The sequence below is a fragment of the Ambystoma mexicanum genome, chromosome 2q (assembly GCF_040938575.1).
Source record: "Ambystoma mexicanum isolate Mex_15411 chromosome 2q, UKY_AmexF1_1, whole genome shotgun sequence".
NCBI lineage: Eukaryota > Metazoa > Chordata > Amphibia > Caudata > Ambystomatidae > Ambystoma > Ambystoma mexicanum.
In genome coordinates this window covers 403,035,751-403,058,740 of record NC_090924.1, presented here as the reverse complement: position 1 = coordinate 403,058,740, position 22,990 = coordinate 403,035,751, and the positions used below count along the sequence as shown (strand labels likewise).

General features: G+C 46.1%; 1 protein-coding gene across 1 annotated transcript in view; it reads right to left on the bottom strand.

The window, feature by feature from the left end:
- CFP (complement factor properdin) overlaps positions 1-22,990 on the bottom strand; it is a 418,911-nt gene that overhangs the window by 105,505 nt on the left and 290,416 nt on the right. Inside the window, exon 7 of the mRNA XM_069647422.1 lies at positions 15,033-15,230. Coding sequence (XP_069503523.1) covers positions 15,033-15,230 — 198 coding nt within the window. The remainder of the gene's footprint in view (positions 1-15,032; positions 15,231-22,990) is intronic.

The following is a 22,990-nucleotide window of genomic DNA, read 5'->3' as shown; positions in this document are numbered from 1 at the left end:
CCAGCCAGACTTTTGTCTCCCACTTGGTAGTTGGGGGCCTTTGCTCGGTGTTGATCAGCAAACTTCTTTTGGCGATTCGTAGCTTGAAGTAGGTGTTCAGCTGCCCTTTTAAAGGTTTGAGAAATGGTTGTGTGCAAGGTTTTGACTGCTGGCATTTCCAGGGTTGTAGGAACGTCCAACTCAGAAGTACGTGGGTGCCTGCCATACATGGTATAAAAGGGTGTCTGCGCAGTGCTGGTGTGTAGGGAATTATTATAAGCATATTCAGCGATCCATAATAGGTCGAACCAGCGTCCTTCAGCGTGGTGTAACAAGCAAGCAGAAACTGCTCAAGCGTCTGATTTGCCCTCTCAGTTTGACCATCCATTTGGGGATGGTGACTGGTGGTAGCCTGATGTCGATCAGGGCCGTAGACCAGCAGTTTCTCCAGAAGTTAGATACGAATTGAGTACCTCGGTCTGAGACCAAAACTGAAGGAAACCCATGGAGCAGTACGATGCCTTCAAGAAATACCTTTGCCAGAGTGGAAACATTTGGGAGCCCCTTAAGAGGAATGAAATGTGCCATTTTTGAAAATAGGTCCACAACCACAAGAATAGTGTTAAACCCTTGACTGGGTGGTAAGTCAGTAATAAAATCGAGGGATAACGTGTGCCAGGGTGCTGGTGGGATTGCCAATGGTTGTAATAACCCAGCCGGTTTCTGCTTGGATGACTTGTTTTGAGCACACACTCCACACACACACACACAATCCACAAGATAGGATGAATTGGATAATGTCTTTACGCCACGTGGGCCACCAATAATTTCGTTTTACCTTGACTAGGGTTTTAGCGATTCCCAGGTGGCCCTCGATCAAGGAATCATGATAACCGGACATGACTTGTTCTCGTAGTTCTTGGTTTGGTAAGAATAAACGATTCCTGAAGTAGGGCAACTGATCTTTTATCATGGAATGTTCTCCTTGTGCACTCCACGCTTATAATTGCTCCGGACGGCTTAGGTTTTGGATTTCTTCATGTAATTCTTTCTGAGTTATGGTTGCTGTGATTCCTAAGAGCTTGTCACTCGGGATGATTGCTATTGGGTCAGGGGTCTGATACCCTTGCTCTTCCACCCCCATACGGGAAAGGGCATCGGCCTTCCCGTTTTTCACCCCTGGTCGAAATGTAATCACGTAGTCCTATTCAGCAAAAAAAAAAAGAGCCCAACGTAGTTGTCGTGAGGATTGGCCTTTGCCGTTATTAGGTACTGGAGGTTCCGGTGATCAGTTATTACCGTGATTGTGTGTCTGGCGCCCAAGAGGTAGTACCGCTGTGCCTTAAAGCCTGATTTAATGGCCAGGAGTTCTTTGTCTGTGATAGCGTAATTGAGTTCAGGGGGTGAGAATTTACGCGACCAGAAGGCAACAGGGTGTAACTGGCCTGTTTCGGGGTCCTTTTGTGAGAGGACGGCTCCCATTGCCATGCTTGAGGCATCCGTTTCCACCAGGTATGGGAGATCAGGGCGAAGGTGGCGTAAGATTGGGGCAGATGTGAATCTTGCTTTGAGTTCCTGGAAAGCTTCCTAGATTTCTGTTGTCCACTGGAACTTTTTGTTGCTTTTCCTTACCAATGACGTGATGGGATGCACGATTCGCGAAAATCCTGGGATGAAGCGGCGGTAGAAGTTTGCAAAACCCAGCATACTTTGAACCCCCTTGAATGAATTTGGGGATGGCAGTTTCAGGATAGCATCTACCTTGTGTACATCCATACGGATTCCATTTGGGCTGAGAATAAAGCCCAGGAATTCTACCTTGGAGATGTGGAATGAGCACTTCTCGAGCTTGGCGTAGAGCTGGTGTTGACGGAGTTTCTCCAATACTGATCGGACGTGTTTAACGTGGTCCTGCTTTGATGCAGAATATACTAGAAAATCATCGATTTACACTAGAGCACATACATCAATCAATTCCCGTAGGACATTGTTCATGAAGTATTGAAATGCTGCAGGCGCGTTGCAAAGGCCGAAGGGCATTACTTGATATTCTTACAAGCCGTATTTGGTGCGAAAAGCAGTTTTCCAATCGTCCCCGTGTTTTAAGCGAACAAGGTGGTATGCCCCCCTCAGGTCTAGTTTTTTGTAGACTTGGGCATCTTTGACTTGTTCAAGCAATTCAGGGATCAGTGGCAGGGGGTAGCGTTTTTTTACGTTAATCTGGTTCAGTGCGCGATAGTCGATGCACATTCTCAAGTCCCCCTCCTTTTTTGGTACGAGGAATAGAGAGAGGAGTGGCTGCTGGAGACTTCGAGGGACAGATGAACCCGTTGGCCAGGTATTGGTCAAGATAGGCCTTCAGGTGCTGGTTTTCTGGTTCCGTGAGTGCGTAAATTCGCCCACAAGGGATTTGTGTGCCGGGTATCAGGTTGATTTGGCAATCGTATGGTCTATGCGGTGGCAGGGTATTAGCCTGTTCTTTCTGAAAGACATCTTGAAAGTCCTGGTATTCACTTGGTAGTGTGCCGATTGCCACAGTCGCAAGCGTGGAGGTTCTGGTGTCTATTGGTGGTTTCTCTTGGCGATAACATGTGTGGGCGCAAGTCTCGGGAAAGTCCAATTCTTTTGCTCACCAATCGATTCGAGGATTGTGAGCTACCAACCATGGCATTCCCAAAATCAACCGGAACTGTGGTGCCTTAATGAGGTCGAAAATGATAGATTCTTGGTGTCCATCCTGGCACAGAAGGGTTAAAGCTACAGTGCATTGGGATACTGGACCAGAAGCTATTTCCATACCGTCGACAGTGGTAACAGTGTCGGTGGTTGATTTAGGGCGTAACGGAAGCCCCATCTTTGCCGCAAGAACCTGGTCGATGTAATTCCCAACGGCTCCACTGTCAATGTACGCTCTTACTGCGTGCATCTGAGATGGTTGTTGGTGATTGATCAAGACCACAGATAGTGCAAAATGGGAGGTCTGTAGTTCACTTTCTTCGCTCGACAAGTGGACCTCTACACTTGCCGGGCTGGGGAGTTTTCTGATTCCTTGATGGTATCTTCCTTGTCCGTGGCCCCTACCGTCCTCCTCGGTGGCTTCACAGGGCACTCTAAGGAAATGACTGGACATTCCACAGTACAGACATTAACTGCTGCTGTCTCCTTTTATCCCTTTCCGCTTTAGTCAAAGGGGATATGACCCCCCCCCCCCGATTTGCATTGGTTCTCCTGAACCTTCTGTTGTGTGGGCAATATTGTCCTTTGAACGCACATACATAGGGTGAGGGTCCGGTCTGGTGCGATCTGCTCTTCGGTACTGCAACCTATGATCCAGTTGAACAACAAGGTCAATGAACTCTGGCAGTCTTTCGGGGGGTTCACTACTTGTGCGAGAAAATCCTTGAGCTCCCCCCGCAACACCCGATGAAATAACGTGGTTCTCCTCCACTGGCAATTCTGCTTCAACTATGAGTCTATTGAATGTGGCTATGTATGTTAAGTCTTGATTCCCTTGGCATAGGGACAGAAGTTCGTTGTCTAATGCTGCCCATGAGCACGACGGGCGAACAGCTTTTCCATCTCCTGCTGAAAGCCCCTGAAGTCATGCAGCAAAGGATCGTCTTGGACCACAAAGGGTACAGACCAGTCCTACTCAGGTAGGATAGCACAAAAGCGACCCGCGATTGGTCATTCTGAAAGGCCCCTGGTCTACAAAGGAAGTGCAGGCGGCACTGGTTCATGAACATTGCAAACCTCCTGGGATCCCCTGTAAATCATTTGGGAGGGGCCAAGGGAACTGCCCCAGGAAGGGTTATCTGAACGGGATTGGCTGATGGTGCTGGCATCGAGGGTACGCTTCCTGGAAATGGTGCATGCCCTGCTTGTGACTGGAGAAGTTGCCAGCTTAAATCATCAGTGCGTTCTTTGGCTACTATCAGCTCTCGCCTCAGGGTGCTGTTCTCCTGCCTGGCTGCATGTACTTCGGAATGTAGCTGCCCCAACATGTGGGCTAGCTGGTCGGTTTCTGATGTTTCCATGACACCCAGGTAGATTTTGATGTGAGGCTTTGTGTTCTGCAACGCTCACCTGGTATCCACAGGGACGTCACTCAGCCTGTTCTGACCTCTTACGACCTCGAACCCTTCCCTGGAGTCTACTCTACTGTGTTCCATCGCTTCTCATGATGTCACTTCGGGTGGGGTCAATTACATCACTTCCTGTGATGTTATCAGAGGTCAACGGTCGTGTGATGTCACTTCCGCTACCCGTGGCATTTTGGTGAAATGACGTCCCTGCCCTCACTGCTATCATAATGGAACAGCAGGAGAAGAGCTGTATGTGGGACCCCCTGTTTTGTCCCTTTACTGCATCGAGTGAACGAGAGACGATATGCACTCAGACAATCAAACCGAACGTACCCTAATACTGTAACGCTCACCTGGTATCCATGGGGATGTCACTCAGCCTGTTCTGACCTCTTACGACCTCGAACCCTTCCCTGGAGTCTACTCGACTGGAGACTGGGCCTTGTTTTCTTGGAAAGTGTGCTCTCCGTCCTGCTTTCAGCGCAGGGGCGCGTTGATTGATGCGGGCTCGTTGCTGCCTAGTTACTTCACTGGCAAGAGTCTGACAGGTAAGTATAATGAGTCTTTTGAACAGTTCTCTAACTTTGTTCCTTTGCTTCCTTAGATGATGGCCGGCGTCCGGGGATGGCGACGTGCTGCGGAGATGAGTAGCACTGAAGGTGAGTGAGAGCACGATGCGCGATGCGACCCTTTCATATTTGTATTGAACGGAGTTCTTTTTCTGTGTCTTTTAGGTGCAGCGACATTTTCAGCATGGATGCCGGTTATGCGGTGAGTAAGCGCGGTATGCAGCGCCTCTAGATGTTTCCACGCTAACCTGGAGTGTCCTTTCCCTCATGCAGATGGATGAGAAGTTCCAGAGACAGAGTTCCCCCAGAGCGGCTGGGATTCAGGTAAGCGTTTGAAGCTCGTATAGTCTTTAAAAATAAGCGAAGATTTGCTGAATGCTTACTAATGCATTTTTCTGTTCTTTTCCATTTTCCTTAGGAAGTGGCGTGCCTGGATGGGAATGCCACCGCCGAAGATGCCTGCAGAACAGAAGGAGCGATGAATGATGGGCAGAAGTGCCGCAAGGTATCCTGTTCCTAACGGTGTTCTTGTTCTTGCAGGAGCTGAGCGCAGAAGAAAGATGCAGGCCTACTGGAGACCGATCCGAACACAGTGAGTGTCACGCTGCAGGTGCAGAAAACACAAAGCATGTTTCTCAACCTGGGCGTGGCTTAAATAGTCTCTGGGTATCCCAGGTGTCTCTGGGCTGAACCACACCCAAAAGACTAGACTGCACATGCAGTTCTGGGAACCGAAATATGTGGGGGCATCCATCTTGTCCCCATCAATGCACTACAAGTCCAATCCCAAATGTTATCCTATGGGAGTGAGTGAGTCTGGTGCCACAAGCGCCAAGTCTGACTCCAAGTGGGTCTTTGGAGGGATGGCGAGGCCCTTGAGGGCCATGTAGGTGATCGTGGCTTGGCTCCAGCCTGACACCTTGGAGGGCTGGGGACATGAGAGGCAGGAATCATGACAAATACTGAGTACAAGGATATTTGAACGCACCATTGGATAGCATGTAACGCTGAGTGACATCTGACAAGGGCAGAGTGATATCATGAAGAAGATATACGAGGGCAAACTAAAATTATATGAGAATACTTAAGAATGACAATGTAACTGAAAGCACAAGAGAAACATGTGCAAAATGATAAAGTAATCATGTATGCAAAAGAAGATCAAGTAACTTGTGGATCAATAAGTACAAATATGCAGCAACGCCAGGTAGATGAGACATATAGATGCCTGCTATAGAGGAATATATAATGTGGCTGGGAAGGGCCATAATTGGAAAATGGACGCAAGCTTGTGCCAAGATTCATTCTAGCTACCTCAGAAACAGGTTTGAGCTGCAGAGTCAGGAGGTGCTGGAAAACAGCTTTTTGTGCAAACAAAGAGGAGTTTATGTTGGCCTGGGATCAAAGATGCTAGTTCAAGGAATAGCTGCAAAGCACAAAGGGATAAGCCATAAGGTGAGACATATTTCTCTTAGATTAACAAAGATGAAAACATGTGCAAAAGCCAAGTATTGGACATTTAACAATGAATGAGGCTCATACAAGATGGAGTGAGCAAGTCTCTAGATGTTAGAAGGTGCAATAACACCCTGCATAATTGAATCAAATAGCAGGTCAAAATGGACAAATATACTGTCTCCTCACACATTTAATATAATTGTTAATTTAGAACACACTTAATACCAGCGTTGTGGTGTCTAAGCACAGGATCAGGACTCGAACCTCTGGTGTTGCCTTGTCTTGCTTCAAGACAAATGCATTGCCCGTAGGCTATCCGTCCTAATGCAGAAGTCCAAAACAAGGGCTATTCCTTAAGCTGTGTATGGAGATAGTGATGTGCTCATACTCCTTTGAACGTCCCAGAAGAGAGAAGACTACAAGCTGAACTACAGACGGAAAACTTAGTTTTATGGTCAGACTGAAGAGAGATGACTAATTGGGAAAGTGAGAGTAATCTGACGAGACTCAAGCACTGGGGTTTTGGTTTCCTTACATGCTGCTAGCCGAGCCAAACGTGCAAAGTTGGTTGGCAATGCCAACCAATCAGTGGGTCTATCGGGCAACCTGCTATACAATGTTGCATAGACCAATCTGCTGCCATTTTGTCTGTTATAATCTGTATTATAAGTATTTAGAGGTAGTTCAAGGCATGTCCTACAGATAAGGGGAAGCCAATGAAGTACTAACCCGTGTACATTCTATAAGTAGATGTGTTCCCCTAACCAATCACCCTACCAATAGGTTTTACAGTTTGCCACGTAGGATGACGTCATAGATGACGGATATTGGGGTATAAGACCTCTGTGTAATCAAGTATGTTTGTGTGTGTGTGTGCAAGCATCAGCCCGATGTCTGCCAGTGTACCCTGCTTTATTAAATTGAGAATAAAGTAGTACTTTGCCATATTCTTTGAATCTGTCGGGTTATTTGGTCAAAGATCCTTATTGGTAATTCCATCTAGCACAAAAGATGCTTCAAAGTGCTAGAGCACAGTCTCTTTTTTGTTTGTGAATGATCGTATCAAAGGTGTGCTTGTGTGTGTATTGCGGTTTCTTGCAACCAAGTTGCTTTTGCACAAAGAAGTTCAACACTTCCATATTTGCTCCAGCCGGGTAAGCAATATAATCTTTCGGTCTCTGAAAAAGATCTACAAGCTAGTCGTTCAACTTACTCAGGGACGCATCATTCCATGTTAAATCGATTTCTGGCTACGTTAACTTTAATTCTGGAAGCGTATTAATCTCCTTGACACATCATTGAGGAATTAACCATTTTGTTCACAGTAACCCATGATCACTCTTATTTGGTGGCAACACTTCCAGCCCAGCAATAAGCAAAAAGATGTTCCCAGTCACAAAAACGTAATCAATGATGGCTTCCTGCAAGATTCTCCTCAAGGTGGGTTTTGTGGGAATATCTGCTTTGACACTGCTGTTAACCATATGTAGCCCCCCCTGACTCATCAACAGTAGCCATTTATTAACCCGCTTTCTTGCATCAAGTCATCCCTTTGCTTGAATGGGGTAAGAGCTGTCTGTGGTTGAAGATGTGATGTTCGAATCCCCAGCTAGAATAATTGCAGAGATGTCTGGTTCAACTAAACACGGATCCAGTAAGTCAACTACTGAATCAAGAAATTAATCGGCTCTGATGCCAGCAAGATTCCAATATGTGTTAATTAAGGAAAACGCCCCCCTGTCCCTGTAACTCAATTTATCCCACGTTAGTTTTAAGCTTGAACAAAGGGTTTGGGTGTTACCCATTCCTGGAGGAGTAAACCACAGCTGTTGTGAAAAGCTGTTAATAGGTCTGCAGACGGTCTCCCCTTAAGACCTCTATGGGCTAAAGATACATTTATGGAGTAACCATCAATAATCGAGGCAGAGGTGAGACAAGTTTCTTGTAACAGGAGCACATCCATAGATGGTAATGAATTAGCTTCACGCAGTATGAAATGTTTATAAACCTGTGTGTTCCATGATTCTATCATCAGCTCCAGAACAGCAACCCTCTGGTTTAGTTACAAACAGGTTTTACCTCCCATAAGAGCTCCTGGTAGCCATGACCAGTTCTCAGATTCATCCCTGTGATCTGGTGGCTCTATGAACTCTGTAATTCTCTCTCGATCTGGATTCACCAGGGAACAAGTCACTTTCAGGGGATAAAACATTTAAATTCTCTTTCTGTTGCCCTCAATACATTCTCCCTATTAACTTCCAAGAGGTCATAATGCCTAGGGCGTAAAAAAGACACAGCCTCCATTATAACATTTCTTACGATTCTTGAACCTATATACAAGAAATCTCAGTTGAGAAACAAATCGTTACAAAAACTCAACTTGATCAATGTTTCTAGATTGCATAAAATGCAAAGTAGACACCATAACAAATACATTCAGTACATTTGATCGATTCGAAACAATTGAAATCTTAGAAACCAACAGTCAATCTAGTAGGAGGAAAGTACATATGTATATTTTTTTAAAACAGAATGATTAAAGACTTCTTTAATCCCGCTTCCTCTTGTGGCAATGATTTTTGAGCAAGAAGTCCTCTTTTTTTGTTCCAGCGTGTAAAAGGTTGCACCTGGATAAGTCAATTTTCCCACGCTTCAAGTTTATCTTTTACCCCTTTGGGTATAACTGTGTAGTTCAATGTTTGAGATGTGCTAGCATCCTGGGGTTCAGGATGATTGACCCTAACCTCTGGAGTTAACTTTATAGGAGTTGTTTTAATCTCTGTATTGTACATCGAAACATTCAATAACTCCTCTATACTGGCCAGATCATTTGGCTTCTCCACTTGTAAAAAATCACCAATAGGGCCAGAGGGGACCAATGGAGAGTTCACAGGAGACTTTTTTTGATCTCTTCATTTTAGGTCTTTTGTCAGGGCCCGTCACGTAGATTGGTCCCACAGGCGCAACTGTTGAAGACCTCAAAACCTTTCTAGAGCAACTAGACAAAGGTTTAATTGTTTCTTTTATTTTGGGATTTCTTAAATTGACTGTTTTCTTGTACTTTAATTTGGGTTTCCTTCTCTGAGAAAAAATTGAGTAGTTGGTTTGTTGATCCATATGAGGAGCTGGTGGGAGCATCCATGGGGATAGATGAAATGCATATTGAATCCTTGAGTATGACAATAGGAGATGTATGCAGAGATTGTTGCCTGATTTGCAGTTTTCCCGACTGATCAAGTGTAACTACATGAATAATCGGTAAGTCCAGGACTTGGCCATTGTTAAAACCAACAAACTCAGTTTCAGTTTGCTTGTTCTCCAAACACTTCATACCTACACTAGGAGGTGTTGGTAATTTACATGCTGTAATATATCCCTCCACTAAAGACATTTTTGTGTTTAGCATGGTCTAAGGGAGGCATGGTATCGCAAGTAGACATTGACACAAGAGCTGTATGTTTCAAAACCTTCATTGATGGTTTAAAAGGGTTTGGAAAACTTCCATCTTGCCCCATAACTAATATGGGAGCATTCTTGAACATCAAACAAAGAAAATACAGTCCTAGTCACTCCTTAGTCAAAATGAAATGGCCTATACAAATAAACCCAATGCCTGCCCTCTTTCTAATACAATAAATGTGTAAAGGGAAAGTGTAATGCAAAAAAGGAAAGTCAGTGTTCTAAAGAAATGTCAGTATGGCTGAGTAAACTCCATTCCCCATGTTTTGTAGCACAGGGAAAGGTGGCACACTTTGACCTTGCGACACACTCTGGCTTTGGAGACAAGGATGCAGTTTGTTTCCTGGACTAGGGCCTACTTAGTTTTCCACGAAAAGTCACTAGTTTGTCCGCTGGACCTCTCGGCTTTCTCTTACTCCAGCCCAGGTCACCTTTTAACTTGTAATACAGTTCAACAAAAGTGCATTTCCTTCTGGTTACTCCAATTCAGTACAGGGTTCCCTCTGCCGGGCTCAAACCTTTCAATCACAATTTGGGGTGGTGCCCTTCCCCAAGCTTCAATCACACCTTCATAGTCTTCCCTCCTTCGGGCTCAAGCTTCCTTTCACTTTCCTTCAGATGTCGAAGACTTTCAACGCTGTGAGGCTTTTGCTCTTACCTCGGCATTACCACTTCAACTTTCTTTCCTCAAGCATCACTTATTCTCTCCTACACCAAGACCTTGTGGTAAATGTAGCTTCGAGCACAGTACTTATTTCAAAGTTCAAAGACATCTCTCACATCCAGGTTTCCCTCTGCCGGGATCAAACCGAACAGTTTAAATCTTGCATCTCAGTTTCTTTCTCTTTCCGCCGCTTCTACGGCATCAGACATTTCACAGACTTTCGATTGGGCAATCTTATTTCGCCAGGCCACTCTGTTACTTTGTATCTTTAATTTACAGTTCTTTACAATGCTTTGCTTTCTCTCACATCTTATCGATTTGTCGGATACTGTTGCCATCAAGTTTCATTTAACACAAACCAGACTTTCATAGCTTTCACCAACTCACCGGCTGTGTTAATTCATTTTCGTCTTTCGCAGCTTTGATCCTGACGGCAAGGCTGATACCACAACTGACGCTACACCTCGCTAACTCTGCCGTTCACCCGGCCGGGTGGCTGGTATCCTTGAAACACAAAAGAGGGTTGTCTCTTCTCCCTGGATGGGCTTCCTTGCACAACCTTCAAGGCCCTCCGGAGGCAACAATCTCTCGTTGGGGTGTCCAAGGCTTCTCCATACCTCGTTTCCGCCCCTCGGCCTGTTACTCAGTTCCACCTGGTTTGACATCGCCCTGGAAGAACTGCTCCTCATGCATTGCCTTGCTCAGAGTGTGTCTCAGTGTTCCACCTTTTAACCATGTGGGGAGAGCAAATAGGTACCAGGTGTTTGTAATCAAAGTCAAGTGCCTGACCCTGATTGATCTTATTAGTAGGACATGTTCAATGTATGGCATGGATGGTACTCCTTTTAGTCTCAGACCTCCTCTTCCTCACCTCGGTGTTTGTGTAGAAAAGGGGAGCATCTGAGAAGTTGGAATAGCCTATACAATAGGACGTGACAGGGATTTTGGAAAGAGGGGATTCTGTGTCTTGCCAGCGGGCATTCCTCCTCCACTCCCGGAGGACGCCTCACACAGGTGATACTTCGGCACTTGTCCACCTCCGGGTCCTTGATCCAAAGGCGATGGCCGTTCCCTGGACAACCGAATAAGGGATCCACAGGGATTAGGCAGTGAAACATCCTCTGGTTTTTTATAATGGTTAAGAGTAACATGATCATTCATTTTGGAATTCAGTAAGTCGTATAATTTCACTAGGGTGATCAAAGCAAATTTAATGTTGGAATTTCAGTCCCCACAGTTGGTGAAGGAGAGGGATTTACACCTGAATTCCTCATATAGGGAGAGTGTACAAAGGAGATCGAGGAGTCAGAAGAACTCATTGATGTATCCGGATATAGAACAGGAGATGCTGATAATGGAACTTCAGCTGGAGCCTCCACAGAGGATAAAATCAAATGCTGAATAGCAGGCTCTATGGGCATCATCAGGAGTTGTTACCGCTGCATTTTTACCACACTGCCCAACTTTTGATGAGGCCCAATATCATTCATCACAACCGCATCCACTCTTTCGGAGCCTTGTATGACTTGTGCTTCTGTCATTACAGGAACCGATGTAACCAGGATTTTCTGAGCTTGAGGTTCCAAGGCACGAGAGGGAGCTTTAATCTACTCGGAGGCATCCAATGCTGCGTCCACAGAGCCTAACACTGTGGCGTTCAGGGCATCATCCACGGAACGGGATAATAGCTGCATCCGAATATCGTTTCCCCAGCCCGTACTCCAGCAAGAAAAGCTGCATCAGGGATCTCATCGACAACTAGTGGCTGAAGTACAGTTCCGACATCATCTGCACTATTTTGATTTATAAAGGTCGTAATTTTAGTAGTTGAGGCTCTCACCACACATTTCGAGATCACTGGAGAAACTAACTGCTGTTATTGATCAGAAACAAAACGGTTGTGAGGCACTGTAGATTTAATGGGAGTCTCCGCCGGAAGCTGCAACTGTTGGTCAGGGTCACAATCCTGGTCTTGTAATGCAATGTTAGGTGTCAATTACGGGGGCTTTACTTCTGAGAGCATAGTCATACTAAATGTTTGCGTCTCTTAGCACAATGCTATCTCAGGCGAATAGCGATGTATAAATTGTAAAGCTTTACACAGATGACTTTCTGGCAACCACTCCACTATCGGCTCACTGCCCGCAGACTGCCACCAACACTTGCTGCCTGCATTTTCTGGCAAAGGCGCTTCATGCTGCGCTGGGATTTTAAGGAGCTCCTCCCTAAAAGGCACAGTCTCTCATCAAAAACAGCTCCAGAAAGCACATCCTTTCACCAACAAGACTGCTGGCAGACTGCCACAGACACTTGCCGTCTGCACTTCCGCACCCAGACATGGGACATTGAGACTGATTGTTTCTACAGTGGGCTACCATTGGCGAGACCTGGTGGACCGGTGTATCAGAAAGGGGTGGGGCTTAAGGCTTGCGGAATTAGGTGAGAGAGACAGCCAACAGAGAGGGAAAGGGTAGGATTGGAAGGGGACAGGAAACAGGAAGGTGTGGGTTATTCGGGTGAGGTCAAGGATGGAGAACGAGGTCCAAGAGACCAAGCAGAGAAAGACTGTCAAAGGGAATTACTGAGGGAGTGTGCAAGGTGGGGTTTGAGCTGGGGAGAGAGAGGGAGAGAGAGGGAGAAGGAGGGAGGGAAAGGGAGACAGAGGGAAGAGAGAGGGAAGGAGAGGGAAGGGGAGGGAGGGAGAGGTACTTGGTTGCAAGTGTGCGTTGAGGGTGTGAGAGTGCGATTGATAGAGTAGGGAGTGCATGGTGTGGTGATTTTAACAGTGAAAAGGGGTGAATGGAAAAGGAAATGTGGCTGGAGTAGTAAAGCAGAGAGGGGTGTGGAGAGTGGAGTAGTAATAGAGCGGAGAGTGGAATGGTAGTAGAGTGGAGAAGAGAGTACGATTGGTGGGTGGGGTAGATAAAGAGAGGAACAGCGAGAGGCACATCAGAGGGAGAGTGTAGGAAGTGTAGAGGAGAGAAAGCAGAGACAGTGGATCTAGAAGGACAGAGGAGAAATGATGAGACCGAAGGAAGTAAGGAGAGGAAGGAGAATCAGAATGGCTTTAAGCACTGATGCAAGTACTAATTTTACATACTGTGTCTCACCATTGTTTTCCAACGCCCTTCACAGCTTGACTTCACTCAAAGCTTCTGATTAATAATTTCATGTGATGTGTTCAGCATAGATAGCTTTCAATATCTGGCTACATGACTTTAATAACAGTCTGCTCAGGAGTCGGACTGGGCCACAAAATTGTCTCGGGCACCAATGAAAAAGTGGCCCACAGTTCCAAATGACAATTCTTTCTTTTGTGACAGACTGTTTGAGTAGTACCCAAGGGGGAGGTTTTTGATCAAAATGTGATGCAAATTATGCGTGTTAAAGAATAGTTATTCAGCAACACTGGTCAAAACTTCTAGCCGCATGGTGAAGTAACTCATCAATGTGGCCGTCATTGGCCAAAAAAGTGGCCCACACCAGCATTTTGTGTTTTTGGTTCGGACATGGGCCTATTGCCCTATAGGCGGACCCTGGTCTGCTCCTCATCAATGGCAACAGTGCTGTTCACTATAAATGTAAAAAAATACCAGTATGTACAGTTGAGAAAAAATGAAATGCATGTAGTTTTTGCCTACGTTTCATTCCGATGAAATCATTTTTTTAAAAATGTTTTAACCAATAGAGGGCCCGCTCGGTAGTTTGGAAGATAATATTCAATGGCGTAAACAATAGATTTACAAACAAATGCAGAGAAAAAAATCTGGTTTCAAGGCTTAGCATTTGTATTTGCAGTGCTCTTGCTATGCTGAGAGATTCACAACATGATCTCACCTGTCTCAGAGGCAAACAGGAACAGTGCTTAATTTGTATGAAAATAAGTGCCAGGGCCCAAATATTTTCTAGCATGCTTGTGACACTGCAGTGGGCAGTTCCCCACCATTGCTGCCACCACCGACAGCTGCTCCCCACAGTGTCGACATATTTGGAGTTAAACTACAGCGTGCACCTGCTCATTGGGGTTAAGGGATGCTCTGGCTATCATGGCTTCATAATCAATTTGAGACAATACGTGCATGGGCTCTGAAATAAGTGCCAGGGCTGAGCCCTGGCAAACACCCCCACAAATTAAGCACTGACAAGGAGTCTTGGCAATTTACTTCAATGCTGTGCTCTTTAATCCGTCGAACCTCTGCGGTGGACTTCCACAGTTCACCAAGGTTCTCCCAAGATTTTAGGCAGGAGACATAGGGCCTCATTTGGAACAAGCCAGTCTGGAAATAAGGTGCCGGTAACGTTGTTACCGGTGCCTTTTCTGGACCGGCTCACTCAGAGTCTGCCGGTAGGTGCTGTGAACTAACAGCAGGCCTGACCTGCTAGTAATTCAGGCCCCTACCAACAGAAAATTCACTGAAGCAACAGCACCATTAGCAACGATGCCAGTGCTTAAGTGTTCCCATTCCCAGGACTCCAGGGGAATGGGAACTTATCGTTTATCCGCCACGCGTAATATCCCAGTATTACCAGGATATCGGGTAGCGGAAACAGTAAACCGAGGTTGCAGGTAGGCCGCCGGCAGCCTACCATCAACCTTGTAATAAGGGCCATAGAAAAACCCATGCAAAATTATTAGAAAAATAGAAGGCCAAGAAATATGCACATCTTCAGTATATCTAGTTCCTTACAGTCTGTGGAAAATTAGGAGACACTCCTAGAAGTCAAAGCAGTGCCCTCTAACCCCACTAGAATACATTATTTGCTAGACAGCACACCTCCCCCCGCCCCCAGCTGCATCTCCCTTGAAAGAATACTCACTGTTGCCTTTGCAATTATTGATGCTGTAGCACGGTCTTATTTCGATGGTTGAGCCACTGCAGGCTTTGCCGCCGAAGTCTCTGTCATTGCAACGTCGCGTGCGACTCTGAGAGCCAACCCTCTTCGTGCATGATATCTTTGCACTGCCTTGACCAATGCAAGGTTCCCATTTGGACCACTCCGTCCAACGTCCATCAACTAAGAGGCATGAAGGAAGAAATAGACTAAATCGGTATAATGTCATGAACAGACAGACACAGCACTAAATGCCAGAAAGGCAGAAGTAACAGTTTATCACCATAGTAACTCCTGTACTCTTTAATCATAGGAATGGGATGCCCTGCATTTGTACAATTCTGGAGCAGGTGTGTAATCCTCCTACCACCACCTCACACACACACACACCCGACTCACATATACACTCACATCCTATTGCCCTGTACTCGATACATTATGGGTTTGGTTGAGGAAGAATGTTTTTTGCTGGATGCAGTTAGTTGCACCACAACTTGCACCTGCAACAACCTACATTTTGAAGGGTCATTGCGATCCACAAAGAACCGCACAGGAGGCCTTCACAATTGACATGCACCACAAATTGTGTCTATAAATGTCAGTTTTTCATAAAAATATCCAACTCCCACAACACGCTCTTAGAAGGCAAAAAATAAAAGGTGGCCTAATCTGCCGCAGCAAAAGCATTCCTGCCTATCCGTGTCTTGTCTTCTATTCTTCTTTCCATCGTGAGTATTATGAGGTCTTTTTTCTGTAACTTCTGATTTCTTCTCGACTATTCTGTTAACTTGTGTATTCTCGACTGGCTTTGAGAGCCCTGCACCCTCTAGGTTCACATTATTTTCTTTGAGGGTTTTGAGTATGTTCGACTGTTGGGGGATGGGATGGGAAGGGAAGTAACGTGGGATAAGGATGGAACAGAGCAAGAATGAAAAAAGTAAACGATATACTGTGCCACCTGAGTGTCATTCACCTAGTGGTGTCCAACTATTGTACAGAGGGACACAAGAACTTAGCAACAAGGCAGGATGTTCCCTCACCTCTGACGCAACCGGCCCGACCGGGGCGCAGCCCATCAGACATTCGTGCCACGATCCATGCTGCCTCCGTCTTACAGAAGCTCCAGGCCCACTTATGCATTGAGATTTGTAAAGTCCTTGCCACAATCCACGCATCCTCTGTCTCTCTTTTGGGGCCGCCCCACCTATGCAGCAGTCCACGCTCCTCACTCCTCTATCTGTATGCCGCTCCAGTGCCACTTGCACATGGCCGGACATCTTCTGCAGGCTTCACACAGAGCCCAACTGCAGCATGCAGCTAGGTCTTGCTTGCCATAATGTGGCATCCCTGCCACCAATGGATTGGCAGAAAGGTGCGGCACAGGACCATCAAGCTACAACTACAATACTATTCTGATCCACGCACACCAGAAATTTCAAATATAAAAGATAAGATGTACTAAGAAATTTGGTTTCAAGGACTTGCACGGTACAAAATCTAAAACACTAAATATGACACCACAAACTCCCTGACATACAGGAGTAAACATCAAAAGAAAAGGGGGCCATTAATTTGATGCAGCCACCAGTCCAGGAGTGACCATCGACAACTATGCAGGAAGAGGTGGCACGCCCTCAAATAGCCCCACAAGCACACAGGACATTGTTTCTTGAAACGCCATTCCCATTTGAACCGGCTCCTACAGCTCACCATGGTTCACAAAAGACCGACTGGGTAGAAGATTTTCAAGACTTTATCATTGCAGTAGTGGTCAAAGATGCCAGTGATATGGCTCACATCTTCATGAACGTGGTGCGGAGGGAAGTAGTCAGTGTTCAAAACCAGCAGACGAGCAGTCATACACCACATTAATAAAGGCCATCAGCAACAAACATGTAGCCCAGCGCAACCCAGAATCAGTGCAGCCAGAGATCACAGGAAACAATGGACGAGTATGCACCCAGATTGCAAAAATGAGTGGGCCATTGCTAGGTTGAAGCATTCTCTGATGAGTAAGCGATACAACTTTGCATCAGAGAGGGATGCACGTCCTCCACCTGCCAGAAGATTCTCCTTAAGAAGCCACTCCCATTTTCAGAAATCTGTGACCAAGCCAGAGTATATGAGCATGTGGACAGGCGAGAGGCGGTCATGGAAGCAGTCAAGACTCCAGTGTCTGTTGCAGCAATGTCCTTCAAATCTCCAAAGCCCTACTCAGTGCCAAACCCTCACAAATATGCACCTGTTCCAAGAGCCTTCCCCGATTCACGACTCCCTGAAAGCCGCTCGACACGCATGCTACCAGTGCGGTTTCCCATTTTCCAAACAAAGAGCTGTGTCCAGCACTAACTCAAACCTACAGCAAGGGTGGACGAGTGAGTCATTATCAAACGGTATGCAGAGATGGTCCCTTATTTCTGCCACAGTGCACAAATGCAGGAGACATACAACGTCAACTGGTCTACTACCTCACCACTGACTAACAACAGGACAATCCACAAGACATGGAGTTCGGCACACTGACGCTCCAAGACCCCATAATTAATATGTTTATCTGATGGCTGAAGACATTGACTAAGAATAATCTCCAAAGATCACACTGAGCATATAGGGCCACAATGTTCACTTGAACATCGATACTGAAGCCACCATGAACATCACAGTGAAAAACAATTCTTCATGCTAAACATACCTCAAGCCCTGTCTCCTTCCATGGCTCGCATCTTCCAATGGAGAGCAATAGACCTGCATCCCTGTGTGGGCCAATTCTCCCACATGTCACAGGAGTGGAATGCTGAAGTGCCAGCTATATTTCATGTACTCAAGATTCTGGCACCCAGTCGATGCCTGCTCTGCTTCAAGACTGCGAAAAAAGCGCCTTTGCCTCATCGAAATTACCTGCCACATTCAGACACACCAGCAGACTGCCATTTCATGAACCAATGTCCAAATTGACTATTTAATCACAATTCCCAGGCTTGATGACGGGTATAGGCGCTCTCAAGGGCCCTCTGATAAAGTTACATATCAATGAAGCCATCCGGCCTGTGCAACACTCATGACGGTGGGTTTCCACCTCCAACACAGGTGACAGAGGAGCTACATTGCCTCCTAGATGCTGACATGATGGAACCTGCGATAGGCTCTACATCATGGTTCTCACCAGTAGTGGTGGTACCCAAAAAAGAATAACATATCAGGCTGTGCATTGACATGCATATCTCGAATATGGCAATTGAACGGGAACGGCATCTGGGCCCGAGCATTGAAGCATAACAAGGCTGAACAGCGCAACCAAATTAGACCTCAATCAAGGCTACCACCAACTCCTCCACCACCTAAACATCTGACCTATCATTATGTTTGCGACTCACAATGGCCTGTAACAATACAAGCATACAACATCAAGAGCTGACATTTTCCAGGACACAATCAGAAGAATTTTTCTCCCCTTCTGTTATGTTATTAACATTTATGGAGAGGAGCTGTGACCCAAGGGCATACTCGTGCTTAGGGAACATAGTCATATGAAGCATCAGACAGTCAGATAAACATGTATATCAGCCCTGTGGGGTTGAGTGCTATATCGGCTAAGAACAAACAAGATTTTTCCCAAGACAAGATGATTGTCACTTATGCCCGCAGAACGCTATCTAAAATTGAAATAGCATACTCTCAACCAGAAAAGAAGAGACTTGCGGCCGTCTGGGCATGCAAACATTTTCACCATTTCCTCATCTGCAAATATTTCACAGTAGTGACTGATCATCAAGCCCTCCTTTCATTATTTGGAATCCCCAGCAGTCGCATCCCTTCCCACATTGAGAGGTGGGGCATGGAGCTCCAAGAGTATGATTATTCCACCATTCACTGACCATGGAGGGATCTTAACCCGGCAGTTTATGTTTCCAGAAACCCGAATTGGCCCGGATCCCTTTAATACGACGAACACAGGAGAAGTGCACATCAATTACCTGACGGAAAACACTCTCAATAAAAGACATTTCGGTGGCCTTGAGACATGACCCCCCCAATACAGGCTGTGATCTTCCTCACCAAGGACAACAAATGGAGAAATTATAGACAACACACTGCTGGTCTGGTCGGCATTATTGACACAGATTTACGTAGTCTGGTTGCCGTACACACAGAGTTGGATGTCTCTGATGATTCACTCCCACAAGGAACTCGACTTGTCATACGTTTGAGGTTGAAAAGGGCAGTAGTTGATTTGGCACATGAGGGCCACTGAGCGGTGTTCAACACAAAGAAAAAGCTGTGCCTGTATGCTACCGTCCTGCATGAGGCCATAAACATCAACCTCATCAGTATGCCTTGTGGATTCTGGGAGATCCATGACTGTTAGGGTTGGAGTGCTTACTATTGCAGTCACCGTGTACACCTCACATTGACCAAAAGTGGTCTGAACCGAGTTGGTTGGTAATTGAAATTTCCTAACCAGGGCTGCCTTCAGCCACTCGTTTTACAAGCATGTCCTTCACAACAAGCGTTGATATAGCCAAAGGTTTTGGCTTGTGTACCAAGTATTAGGCATTTGCCAGGCACCATTTTGCACCTGCTACCATCAATGGCCAGTTAATACTAGTACGGCAGTGCCTGGCAAGATCCTTTCCCATGCATATGCAAAAGCCCAAACTGTTGGCATTGCCAATAATTGTTTCTAATGGCAACACAAGATGGCGCATGAGGCAGCACGTGCAAAACACCCCTACTAGCCTCACGCTTGCAGAGTTTCTCAAACTGCCTCACATTCTCAAACCAAACAGAGGATTACACACATAAAAACTGATAGCATATTGTAAAATAAGTGTTCACAATGAGTTGCCCCACAGAGTTTCGCTCTCTCAAGAGCAACATACTAGGATTGTTGCCACCAAGAAGCAAAAAACTTTGACTGACAATTATGCTTTGTTCTCGTTAGAAATATATGCCGGACTCATAAGTTTGCCGGTCTGGCAAAAAAGTGCTGGTAATAATATTTACTGGCACTTTTACGGACAAACGAGTGGAGGTTGCATGACTTATCTCCAGCCAATAGCTGGAGGTAACTCAGGCCCCTACCGGCATTAAAAAGCTGGTATTTCCGGCACGGTACCGGTAATTCCAGGAATGGGAAATTACCGGTACATCTGCTGCTTATAATATCTCGGTGACACCAGGATATCTGGTGGTGGAAACAGTAATACCATTTGGTGGCATCCCACTGGAATTACCGGCAGGATACCACCAAACCTGGTATGACCCCCTGAAGTACTCTCCCCAAATGTCCAACTTGTGGTGATAGCATTTGAGGCACCATTCAAGATGCACTCTGAGAAACAGGTCTCACTGGTGAGGGAGCCTCGACTGGATTGGGGGACGTTTGGGGAGGTGAGGCAGCCGACAAAATGAACGGGTGAGCAATGTAACAGGGGATTGGGTCACAGTGCCAGGTGATGTCTCGCATAAGGGTGCATGGGGGGAGTGGAGAAAGGCCTGTCTGATCTGGCAGTGAAGTGAGAAGGCAGCACAGACATTCTCCCCTTCATAGGAGGCTGTCACTACTGCTTTGGTAGTGCCAGGGGCGGATTCAGTGTCAACATATTGGGGCAGCATAGTGACAGTTTTGAAACCTGGTTGTGAGTGGGCACAGTGCACTATTGATCATCCCGGGTAAATAGCTACTTGGCCTCCCTTTGGCCCAATAGATGCATCTTTCACCCCAATTCAGAGACTATTGCGTTTTACTAAGAGATGCCAATCATTAGACGTGTGGGCCAACAGAAAGCTGAGTCAAGCAGTTAAGTATTTGGCCTCATCATAGGGGGTATATTGATATCACCCAGGCAGGCTCTCCCCCACCCCCCTTTGCTTCTGTAGAGGAGCAGGTAGATGCATACAGCCTAAATCCTGCCCCGTCACTGCCCTCATTGCCGTTATACCGGAACAGCAGGAGAAGAGCTGTGTTGGGACTCATTGTGTTGTCCCTATACCACATCGAGTGTATGAGAGAGGATATGCACTCAGAAAACAGTATCGAATGCACCCTTGCACTGAAAGAGTGAAAGGATGTCTGCACTCGCCACTGAATATCATGTAGTGCTGAGTGACATCTGACAAGGGCAGAGTGACGTCAAGAAGAAGATACATGAGGAAATACTGAAACAATATGAAAATACTTAAGAGCGACGATGTAACTGAAGCAACAAGAGAAACAAGTACGAAATGATAAAGTAATCATGTATGCAAAAAGGAAGATAAAGTAACTTGCTGACCAATAAGTTTAAATACGCAGTAACGCAAGGTAGACAAGATGGGTGGGAATGCTTACCAATCAGTGGGTTTATGAGGCAACTTGCTATACAATGTAGCATAGACCAATTTGCTGCCATTTTGTCCGCTATCCATCAGTATTATACATATTTACAGGTAGCTCAAGGCGTTCCCTACAGATAAGGAGCAGCCAATGAAGTACTAACCATATGTATGCTATAAGTAGATATGTTCCCCTAACCAATCCCTCCCGTCAATAGGTTTTACAGTTTGCCACATAGGATGACACTTATTGGGGTATAAGACCTCTGTGTAATCAAGTTTGTTTGTGAGTGTGGGAGCATCAGTCCGATGTCTGACAGTTTACCCTGCTTTATTAAATTGAGAATAAAGTAGTACTTTGCCATATTATTTGAGTCTATCCGGTTATTTGGTCTGAGATCTTTATTGATAATTCTATTTAGCACAAGAGATGCTTCAAGGTGCTAGAGCACACTTCTGTACTTTTGTCACTTTAATCATTATTTAAATGCACATACTCCTCTCTCCCAGGTGAGAAATCAGACAGGTTCTTGCCCATCAGAGTCACTGGCTGAGCATCATGGCAGAGTGCTGCCTTCTGCCTGCAACCTCTTCAATGTGGAAGGGCTTCAGTCTTGCCAAGCCAGGTGCTAGCTCTGCCCCTGGGTAGTGCTATAGCTTGCACAAAATCGATATTTACAGGATGAAAATTTAGTACAAATAAAGGAAGACAGGGCAAAAAGTGAGAAGCCTGGGAAGAGGCCAGTCTATGCAAGCTTGCTGGCACTGTGCTGTGTTGAATGCCGCCAAGGAGAACAGAAAGGAAAGGAGCGGCAGGGGGCGTACACCCATAGAGCAGAGAGCGGGGATTGAAAAAGGGGTGCCTACATGAATGAAAAGTGTTCAGAGTGGTCACATGAGAGACGGCAGGGAAGTGCTCAGAGTGGCCACACGGGGGAGGTAGTGAAGTGATCAAAGTTGGCCACATGTGAGACGGCTGGAAAGTGTTCAAGGTGGCCACATGAGACAGCAGGGATGAGAGACAGCAGACAAGTGTTCAGAGTGGCCACATTAGAGATGGCAAGGATGAGATACAGCACAGACGTGTTCAGAGTGGCCACATGAGAGATGGCACGGAAGTGTTCAGAGTGGCCATACGAGAGACATCAGTGATGAGAGACAGCAGGGAAGTGTTCAGAGTGGCCATACGGGAGACATCAGGGATTAGAGACAACAGGGAAGTGTTCAGCGTGGCCATACAAGAGACATCAGGGATGAGAGACAGCAGAGAAGTGTTCAGCGTGGCCATACGAGAGACATCAGGGATGAGAGACAGCAGGGAAGTGTTCAGCGTGGCCATACGAGAGACATCAGGGATGAGAGACAGCAGGGAAGTGTTCAGTGTGGCCACACGAGACAGCACGGAAGGGTGGTGAAGGGGGCCAAGTCAGAAAAGATGCTGAGCCGTGTGCTTCAAAAAGTCAGATTGGGGATGAAGGAACATGAGAGAGAACAGGTCACAAAACAGCCTCACTAAAGTTACAGTGAACGATGACAATGCAAGGAATTGGGTGCACTGGGATGGGGATACAGTGGGCCCCTATGAGGGAACACAAGGAGAAAGAGATCCTGGTGTACTGGGGTAGCCG